The sequence below is a fragment of the Nematolebias whitei genome, chromosome 18 (genome assembly GCF_014905685.2).
Source record: "Nematolebias whitei isolate Nwh7 chromosome 18, NemWhi1, whole genome shotgun sequence".
Taxonomy (NCBI): Eukaryota; Metazoa; Chordata; class Actinopteri; order Cyprinodontiformes; family Rivulidae; genus Nematolebias; species Nematolebias whitei.
Window position 1 is genome coordinate 41,389,446 of NC_056515.1, and position 11,271 is coordinate 41,400,716.

Sequence of the window (11,271 nt, forward strand, 5' to 3'; positions counted from 1 at the left end):
GGGGGGCAGGTTGAAGGGAGGTGTCCTGCCTGATGTTGGGGGGCAGGTTGAAGGGAGGTGGTCTGCCTGATGTTGGGGGGGGGCAGGTTGAAGGGAGGTGTCCTGCCTGATGTTGGGGGGCAGGTTGTTCCAGAGTTTGGGGCCCATGACTGAAAAAGCCCGATCTCCTCTGAGCTTCTTGTTTTTGGAACAGCCAAAAGCAGCTGATCGGATGATCTCAGGGCCCGAGAGGGAACGTAAGGTTCCAGAAGCTCAGAGAGGTGAAGGGGTGCGAGGCCATTTAAGCATTTGAAGGTCAACAGAAGAATTTGAAAGACTATCCTCGTACGAACAGGGAGCCAGTGAAGGGAGGACAGAACTGGAGTAATATGTTCAGACCTACGAGTTCTGGTTAAAAGACGAGCAGCAGCATTCTGGACGAGCTGAAGACGTGAGATGGAGGCCTGGTTGATCCCAGCATTCAGTGCATTGCAATAGTCCAATCAGGTCGTGACAAAGGCGTGGATTTAGTGTTTGGGCTTTATAGTTCGAGTGTAGTTTAGTGTTTAGTCAGTTTTCTTGTGTTTAAAAAAACAAGATGATTTTTGAACATGAGGCAGAGATGCAGACCCAGAGGAGGACAGATCGCCAGGTCAGAACCTCTCAGAATTTTCTCCTCTTCAGAAAGTATCATGAAAAAAGAAAAACAGTCAGACAGAGAGGACTTTGTTGATGAAGAGGGTGATCATGATTTTGTCAATTTAAAAAACTTGTAGTTTATAAACAAAAAAAAAACATCAAAATGTTAAAATAAAAATAGGAAAATCATTTAAATCAGATATTTTTGTTTCAGGCTGAGACAGCTCTAAAAAACTGACTAGTTTTTTGTCAATGTCAAAGTCAATGTCAATTTATTTCTATAGCACATAAAAACAACAAAAGCTGACCAAAGTGCTTTACAGTTAAGACAGATTAAAAATTAAAAAAGAGTAAAAATGCATCTAGTGCCACTCAAAAACACAAGTTAACAGTAAAAACAACACACAACAACAATAAAATCAGCTCAACTTGTTCTCAGACTCTGCGTGGATGAAATGCCAAGGAAGACAGATGAGTCTTGAGCAAAGATTTAAAAGTCTCAACAGTCTGAGCGCTCTTTAAATTCTCAGGTAAACTGTTCCACAGTTTTGGAGCAGCAACCGCAAAAGCCCGATCACCTCTGGATTTCAGTTTGGATCTGGGGACATCTAAGAGGAACTGGTTGGTAGACCGGAGTGCTCTTACTGGAGTGTAAATGTTAATGAGATCACATAAATATGACGGGGCCAGACCTTTTAAGACTTTAAAAACAAGCAATAAAATCTTAAAATCATTTCGGAGGTGGACAGGAAGCCAGTGGAGAGAAGCCAGGACAGGGTTATGTGTTCATGTTTTTTAGTTGCTGTTAAAAGACGGGCTGCTGCGTTCTGGACACATTGTAAACGATGCAAAGATGATTTGTCTAAACCAACATACAGTGAATTACAGTAGTCCAAACGAGATGTAATAAAAGCGTGAATCACCTTTTCAAGGTCTCTGAAAGGGAGACAAGACTTCACCTTGGCAATGAGTCTTAGCTGGAAGAAACTGGATTTCACAACTGTATTTATCTGTTTGTCTAATTTAAAAGCACTGTCAAAAATAACTCCCAGATTCCTGACACTGGAGTGGCTGTATGAAGCCAAGGGACCAAGCACATTAAGGGTATTACATTTACCAAAGCTGATGACTTCCGTTTTATTTTCATTTAGATTCAGAAAATTTAGTTTTAACCAGACTTTAATGTCATTTAGACAGTTCAAGAGTGGATCCAGTGAAGTGACCCTGTCTGACTCAATCGGAAGATATAACTGAGTATCATCAGCAAAGCAGTGAAAAGGGATGTTGTGTTTTCTAAAAATGGACCCCAAAGGCAACATGTAAAGATTAAAAAGCAATGGACCTAAAATAGACCCTTGAGGGACTCCACAGATCAGAGGAGCTGGAGATGAAGAACATTTCCCTAAATTAACAGAAAAACTCCTGCCTTTTTGTGGTAAAAATATTTCAGACTAGTATGTTTAATCAGTTAAAAATGGAGGTTGATTTCAAGTTGTGTTTATTTGTCATGTGCAGGTTAACACAGGATTAACAGTACAATGAAATGCTTAGGATGAGAAGAACTGATTTGACTCGCTAAAAATAAAGCAAAGAACAAACCAATGAGAAAATACAAAAAGCGTGCAGTAAGGGTACGCAAAATAAAGTACCAAAAAGTGAAAAAGTAATTAAAATATTTACAATGTATATATAGATATAGATATATAGCTCATATACCACACGGGTTGTGTGACAGGTTATTGCATAGATAGTGACATTGAGGGTGAATTATTAGTTAGTTATTTCCAGTTGTTCAGTGTTTTATCACAATCAGAATAAACTTTATTATCTTTGCACCGAGATACATCGAGAACATGCACGTACAGTCGTCTGAAAGATGGACAGAGTGCACGACGCTGCTACTACAAAAAGCACAGCCTCTTATTCTTATTCAGAATAATATTTTGCTTAGATGAGAAAAGGAAAGAAAACATGAGGAGAGACGGTATAAAAAAAGATCTCTCACTCCGTGTCCTAGACAGGGCACGATTTGAGGCATCAAACAAACCTCCACAGCAAAGCAACATCAACAGACGTGATACATGAACATATAGGCCGTGAAGATGTTGAAGTTTTAAGGGAAAGTCGTAGCATAGTCCAGAGCCCCCCCTCAGCCATTGTCCAGATAAGAGGTGACGTTCATCTTCAGCTCAGTTGAGGTTCTGTTACATGTCCTTGGGGAAGGGAGGGGTGAGGAAACAGTCAAAGCATCTTTGTTGATTTCCAAACATTCCAGGAGGAGTTGAGATAAGTCCGGCATCGAGGCCACAGTTTGGGTCAGACAGAACTCGTGAATTGTTGTTTCTGCCTTTAAAGTCTCGCTGGTACATATTCTCTGATGGAAACTCCAAACAGCTGAATTGATCCTTTACTCCAAAGTCGAGCTCACAGCTTCTCCAAGATTATTCCCACCTTCATGTGTGCTGCTAGAGCGTCCGCAGTCCTGATACCAGCTGCTCCAGCTCCCTGCTGCAGCTCCACATAATTCAGTCTGAGTGCTGTCGAGCTTCGACACATCCACATGATTTACAGACAATCCAGAATTCACCAGCCAAACAGCAAAAAAAACAGTCGTCATCATGAATCCAATTAGTTTCCGTTGAGGTAAGAGGGTCCTCCTTACCCTGACTCCTGTCGGGAGAAGTGGATCAATTTGTTGAGAGACCAGCTGATCCTTCGAATTAGGAGGTATGCAGAAAAATACAAAATAATCTCTTTAAGTATCCTGATGATGCTCAATAATCCAGGTAGAAAAATCTAGAAAAGTTAAATCTGGTCCTCTGGACATTTTTTTATACCGTCTCTCCTCATGCCCAGATGACCAGATTTAACTTTTTTAGAGGCTCTGTAAGAGTTCACACTCACAGGACGAAATAGTGCAAGCAGGGAAGCGGGGGGGGGGGGGGGGGGGGGTACACGGAGCGCCGGGAGAACACGTCTGTCTTCACCGGAGTACAGAGAAAAAAATAAAATTAATAAAAATTTATTGAGAGTACAGTAATCTGACAGCTTGTGGGTAACAGCTTCCTTTAGTCTTTTTGTATGCGATGGCAGACTCTGAGGAATATGAATACACGAGTCCCTCGCTGCTTCGCGGCTCATTTTTCGCGGATTCGCTTTATCACAGTTTTTCAAAGTAAGATTGGAAATGACACAGTTGGCTGATTGATGGATGAGCTATGGGTTGTTTATGTAAAATAAATTATTTTAAATGATTTTGCACCATGTGTGCAGCCCACAAGTGCAGGGGAAGCTCCCTCCTGCAGCTGATCAGCTGATCTCCTTGTCTGCCACACACACACATTTCTCCTGCAGCAGCTTTGTGAAGGTTAACCCTTTGCTGTCCAGATGCACCGATCAACTTTTGTCTTCCATCTTAAAATTCAAAGTATGTCACATCGTAAAATCGTCATAATCACAAAATACAAAAGTGTTAAAAGTTATTTTTAATTATTTTAGAACTTCTATGTTTGGTTGTTTCAGTGTCATTGATCAAGAAGAACATTTGTGCTCCGTGCTGCAGAGCTGAAGCTGTGACATCCTGTGATGTCCTGCTGCTCTTCTCTTCTCTACAAGTTACATTTAAATACTGTAACATTTTAAATACACAATCCATGCTGCATGTATTGTGTATTTAAAATGTTACAGTATTTAAACGTAACTTGTTCATTTAAGGAGGGAGATTGGGAGGAACAGGTGATGAGTGTGATTACAGCCTGACACATGTCATGACAAACTTTACTGAACTTGAACTGAACTTGGACTACTGTATCTCTACTTCACGGTTTTTCACTTATCGCTGGTGGGCGTGGTCCCAGACACCCGCGATAAACGAGGGACCACTGTAGTCATAAAGTTACACATTCAAAGCGTCTTAAGCCCTTTTCACATTAGTTTTACCAAGGGACCACATGCTATTTGTAATAATTACGGAGATTGTCTGTGTTGTTAATCCCGTGTGAACCGGCCATGTCAGTAATTTGTAAAGTAAAAATACCCCCGCACATTACCTATTATATTTTGCTGAACGTCGAGGTTCTGTGATAATACTAATCCAATGTGAATAGGCATCTCTGTGATTTGGACAGAAATGGGCGGGATCTGATACATAATGAGGTGGTTTTGTTTTTGTTTAAGCAAAATCATTTGGAAAAATATAGAATAAGGTTCAACATGTTTCAGTCAGGTCATCTGGACAGTTTCTTTTTGTGCTGAAACGTTTCACCTTCCATCCAGAAGGCTTCATCAGTCAAGGAAACACACAATACAAAACTGGTTCTTCCCCCAAACAGCTTACTCCAAAGTGGAACAAACCAGTTCTGTTGGTGCTAAGATGGTGTCTTTGGCACCCCCTCCTCTTGTGCTGGCCCTCTTCCTTGTCGACAGTCGTGTCAAACTGGTTCAAAACCAAAACAGTCCATGCTCAATAATCCAGGTATACAATCCAACAATTTTCAGTCAGGTCATCTGGACGGTTTCTTTTCTGGACAGTTTTCATAGAATAAGGGTATTTTAAATGAACGTGCTGCTCGCTGCAGCCTTTATGCTGCTACTTCCTTCACCGCAGATGACATGAGGTGGGTGCGGAGATGTGCCCGCCATCAACTCATCCATCCATCCACCCACCCATCCACCCATCCATCCACCCATCCATCCACCCACCCATCCATCCATCCACCCATCCACCCATCCATCCATCCATCCACCCATCCATCCATCCACCCATCCATCCATCCATCCATCCATCATATTTACCCGCTTCTTCCTTTTCGGGTTGCTGGAGTCACAGGTGCCCATGTCCAGCCATCACTGTGTGAGAGGTGGGGACAACCTGGACAGGTCTCAAGTCCATTTCAACCGGCGGGTCAGTGGACGCGTGGACGCTCACGTGCGCGGCCAGTGACAGGTTGTCCATCTGAGCTTAACATGCCTTTTTTTTAACCTCTTAAACCGGCCGGTCGGACCTGCCTCCTCCTCAACAAGCAGATGAACATTATTTTATATTGTTCATTCTTTAGTTTTCTTTGTGCTGATTCATAAAACCACATCAAAGCCTGAGACCGGCCCGGCCTGCACATTAAGCACATTATATGGACCGGCCCGGTCGTGACAACGCAGTGCGTTAACATCATCTCCGGAAGATGTCCATAAATTTCAGCTAAATCTTTGATTATCCCGTGTGAATGCGTCACATCAAAAGCAGACGTTGGGGAGTAATTTATTGATTACATGTGGTCCCCAGGTAAAACTGGTCCTGTGTGAATAGGACTTTATTCAAAAGTTGACAACATGATGCTTTGATGTGGATCAGATTTCATGATCTTCTGTAGTTACAGAAAACAAAGTGAAGTTTTTGAGCTGCATGCATTCAGCTGGGAAATAATTCTTTATTAGACTCTTCAAACATGTGTTATCTCCTCTACAAGCTGATTGACAGCTGCTGCTGATTATGATGTCAGTGATGCTGGTGAGACATTTTCATCAGTGATCAGAGTTCAAACAGTCTACCTTCACCAACACTTCACCACCCAGAACACCCATGAGTTTAAATGACTCCAGCTGACAATGATTCCTATTCATGTTAGGGTCAGGAGGTCAAAGGTCAGCTATTTTATACTCTATTTATTTAAGCTCATTTCAACTTTATTCTAACCCTTTCAGTTTATTTCTGTGAAACGTTTTTTGCTTTTCTCTTCTTTTTTTTTACTTCCAGATTTTTTTTTATTATCTATTTCAACCTCTGCATATTTGAGCTCATTTCAGCGTTTTCTTCACATTTCTGCAGTTTTTCTGCTTTCTATTTGAAATGTTGCTGCTTTCAGCTCTTCAAAGTCAACTCAGTAAAAGCTTTTCAGCAGCTGTCAGCAACAAACGTTCAGCAGAGAACATTACAGAACAGTTTTCAGGGAAAGCTCTGGTTATCTTTGAACTGATAAATAAAACAGTGACTTGTCAAATGTCAGAAAACTTAAAGAGCTTGTTGTAAAATGACCTCCAGGATGTCGGCGTCCTGCTCCAGGATGGACAAGGCCACAGCAGCACACTCCAGCGTGGACAGGCAGATGTTGGAGGGCTGAGTCCGGATCACATATTGGCTGGACAGGGTCTGATGGAGCTGCACCTGAGGGGGGGCACAAACCCATCACTGCTGAATAAAAAATACATCCTCCATGCTTTCACTCATTTCAAAAGGTATTTGTGTTGAGCAATATGAAACGGTGGGAACATTTTTCTAAAAGCATTCTGAGTTTTGGTTTGTCATTCTCTGCAAGTTATCATCATCAGAACAAGAAGAAATATTTCACTATGTTCTACAGGAGATTCACTTTCTGAAGTGATTGGCAACAAATATTGATCCTTTTCAGCAGATTCTGATGATTTTGATGCTCCTGCAGGGTTTCTGCAGAAGCTTTGAAGGATCTCTGGATGTTTGCAGAGTTTCATTTCAAGGCAAAGCGTAGAAAAAGAGCAAAGAAGACAAAATAACGACAGGCCTGGCTCCATCAGTGATGGTGCTGGACCTTCAATCACCAACTGGGAAACTTTGATGACAGGAGAAGGTTTAGTTTGATGATGTCAGCTCACATCAGGTTTGACGCTCGTTACACGGACACGACTTTGCCTCGTTTAGTAAATCATTCAACCTTTATTTCTACAGGTTAGTCCCATTGAGTCTCGAGGACTCATTTACAGGTGAGACTTGATTTTTTAACAGAGTGATGACAACAGTGCACAACAACAACAACAGTCATAAAATAGGCATGCAAATTTAAATTTCTCTTCTTTATTTTTTACAGATCAAAACAAAGTAGTAACCAAAAGGACAATCAAGAGGAATAGTAGCAAAAACAGCTAGATTAGAAGGAGGTGTAAAAAACTAAAAACAGGAACATCTGCAGGAACTTAACAGATGTTTGAAGACGCTAAGAGAGGTCAAAGGTCGAGAGCTTCAGATCTTTTTACAAGATATTCCAGGAAACAGGAGCGGAGCAGGAGAAGGTCCTTTTGTCTAGTTCAGTCCTCACTGAGGGAACACTGCAGGTAATACCATACCACTTTATTTATAGAGCACTTAAAACAGCTACAAGGCCAACCAAAGTGCTGTACAGACAGAACAACAGGTAACACACAAAGCAAAATACAAAATGAGGTAAATCAGAATATAGACATAAAAACGATGCAGATAGTGACGACTAACCAGTGTGGAGCATACAGGATCAAACACAGATCATCTGGTGTTGAAAGCTGCTGAATAGTAGTGGGTTTTTTTTTAAACGGGACTTGAAAACAGAGATATCCTGAGAGCGCACGCTGTAGCTGCACTCACACAGAGACATGTACCACTTCACCACTCGCTCCCCACGAGATCGGATGCTTCCCTCCCTCCCTCTCTGCTTTGCTTTGCTGCTCTGTCTGTCTGTGAAACTGCTTCTGAGACTCTCTTGCATTTCTTCTGAACCATAATTATGGACTTGTTCTGATCAGTTGGTCCCTCAACACAATTTACAACATTTCTTGAAGAGAAGACAGGCTTTGGGCGAGCCGATTTACCCTGTTGGCATGTACGCAGCTGAATATCTCATCGACTGGAAAACTTGATGATGTGTCTATCTCTGCTGCCATCTGTGGATTTTAAGGACAAATATTTAATTGGATTTTCGATAACTGGTTCCTGCTTTTTGGATTCAGCTGGTGCTGGTTTTATCTACAATCAAGGAAGTCGTCGGCTGCAAATTTGGACCCGATCACGCTGCTTGCCTTTTTGATGGCTGGGTTCATGTCTGGAGTACCCGGACTCAAATGCTTTGGGCTGAATGGATCAGATCTTGGGGATTTTTACTCAGACACGTTTTATTGGTGTGGCCATGTTAATTTGGACATTTTGGAACCGAGTGGTCCAACACAGACTGAAGGTTGATGTCATTAAGTTCTGCCTGTCTCCAAAACAACTGTGTGTTTATCTAAATTTTGGTCGCCTTGGTCCTTGAAGGCCATCTTATCTAAAGTCGCCTGGAGAAAATGTGATCTGATGCTCACCACCCCATCCCTGAGGAATTTCCAACTGATAACCAGATGGAACCAGCTGAATAAACTTTGTGTCATCATTTCAGGACTCTGGATTCTCATAGAGGTTATCCTTGGCCATTTCTCGACATACCTCGAGAATGTTTATGGATCTCACCGGAGGACATTGACTGATTACAGTGACCTCGAGAGCATCTGTAGACGTTGTTGACCGCTCTCGTCTCTTCCTTCTTCCTGCTCTGCTCTGCAGAATGTCTACGTAAATATGTGCTTGTTTGTGCAAGGTGTTTTTTTAATATTTGGGTTTTTTCTCAGCCAAGAAAAAAAGTCTGATAGTAATTTTTTTCGCCTCCAACTCCTCCATGTGTCCAGTTAACCACTGTTTTTTGTCTGTCCAAACAGATCTCACTTGTAAATGAGTCTTCGAGGCTCAATGTGATTGATCCGTTTAAATAAAGGTTGAATGAAAAAAAAAAGGAGATGTATGAAGGCAGCAGACCAAGAAGTGATTTAAAGATGAAAATGTACCAGTGAGAGAGTCTGCGTGAAGTTAATGGTGACCAGTTAACCAGTGAATACTGGGTGCAGTGGTGGGTACGGTAGTTACAGCCAGTTATGAATCTTAGTGCACCATGATAGACAGCATCCACCATCTGCAGCATCCAACATCTGCAGCATCCAACATCTGCAGGGTTCTTGTAGGAGCGTTCATGTAAATAATGTCACCGTGATCAATTGAGTGAAGGAAAGTCACAGATACAAGGTGTTTCCTAACATTCAGGGTTAGACAGGATCTGGTTCTGAAAAAGAAACCAAGTTTAACTTCCAGTTTCTTTACCAAGTTTTCCACATGAAGCTTAAAAGAGAGATGTGAATCGACCAAGATACACAAATATTTATAGGAATCAACAAACTCAATGGGGACACCATTTGAGGATAAAATCAGAGGAAGAACTGCTGGGACTGACTTCCTGTTTGAAAAAAACATCCCTTTAGTTTTGTTGGCATTTAAGACAAGTTTGAGATGAAAAAAATCTGACTGGATGACATTGAATGCAGATTGCAAAAGCTGGAAAACCTTATCAACTGTTTTAGCTTGATAATAAACAACTGTCATCAGCATAGAAATGTAAGGATGTATCAGGGATGCTCTGACCTACATTACCTATATAGAATGTAAAGAGGGTGGGTCCTAAGACTGAGCCTTGTGGTACACCATTACTGACAGTTAGGTAACTGGAGGAAACACCATTATGTTGAACACATTGCCTTTGATCTGAAAGATAGTTAGAGAACCAACCAATGGTGTGGACCACAACAAGCTGCTAGGCTGATAATGCTACGTGTGCTGCAAGATAATAGCGCCGTGCTGAAACACGCTTAGGAACTTTAGTTCCGCGGCGCATAATCTCTCGTTAATAAAATTTCATAATAATAATAATAATAATGAATTTAATTTGTAATGCACTTTTCATTAACAAAAATCTCAAAATGCTACAGAGTGCAACTAAAATCAATGATAAAATCAACTAAAATCAAAGATAAAATCATGTGGAGGCAGAATAGGCTTGCTTAAAAAGAAAAGGCTTTAAGGCTTTTTTAAAGTCAGTCAATGATTGATTAATGAGTGAAAAAATAACTGAAACGATACACACATGGACCAAACCGAACATGCCGTATTGAAACAGTTCAATACACCCACATGTACCGTTACACCCCTTTTACTGATCAATAACATTCAGTGTTTCCCCTACCATTATGCAGGCAGGGTGCCCCACCCTGTCAACAGAACTGAGCACCCCGCCTACCAAACTGAACTTGCCCCTCCCACCCCCACCCGGTACTGACATATCACTAAGCTAGCGGCGTAAAATACAGGCTCTCTAGCTAAAAAGCCCAAGGCAGCACTCACATTGCCTCTTCCCTCATGTTCTCATGTTGAACGCCCCCCGCTCCCGCTCAAAAACTGTTAGTACAAGCTGCGCTCAGACATGTCTCCGTCCCCCCATCAGCAAAAATCATGGATGAGATGAGCACCCCGCCATGGCAAGCTAACTATGGGAAACACTGACATTACATAACACTTATAATCTGAAATAATCAAATCAGTTATCCAACATTAAACAATACAAATAACATTTAACAGCAATGTTGAATGTGACCCTCCTGTAGGTTTCCTTTAATCCAAATTCTTTAAACTACTTCGAACAACTGACTGAGCTTAATTTTGATAACTAGTATCAGTTGGAATGTATGTGATTAAAGTGAAATTTTTTTATATAGTGCCTCGATACGACATTGGTTGTGAATTGGTGCTATATAAATAAACTCAAATTAATTCAATCTAAAACTATAAACACAACGCATTGTTTATTTAGTGTAAAATTTAATTATTTACAAAGTTAAACCCTCAAACAATAATTTATTATATATTGTATATTTAAATTATATATCTATATTTTATAAATTATTTTAAAAATATATATATATATACACACACGTCATATATTTTTTCTGCACCTTACTGTGATATAATTTTCTTTCATTGTGGTACTGTTAATTGTAGTATAGTACAATACTATTAATACC

General features: G+C 40.9%; 1 protein-coding gene across 1 annotated transcript in view; it reads right to left on the reverse strand.

Annotated features, from left to right (window-relative positions):
• Positions 1 to 11,271, reverse strand: part of dtwd2 (DTW domain containing 2) — a gene marked incomplete at its 5' end in the record, with an annotated part of 21,842 nt that overhangs the window by 5,603 nt on the left and 4,968 nt on the right. Inside the window, 1 exon segment of the mRNA XM_037691839.1 lies at positions 6,650 to 6,778. Coding sequence (XP_037547767.1) covers positions 6,650 to 6,778 — 129 coding nt within the window.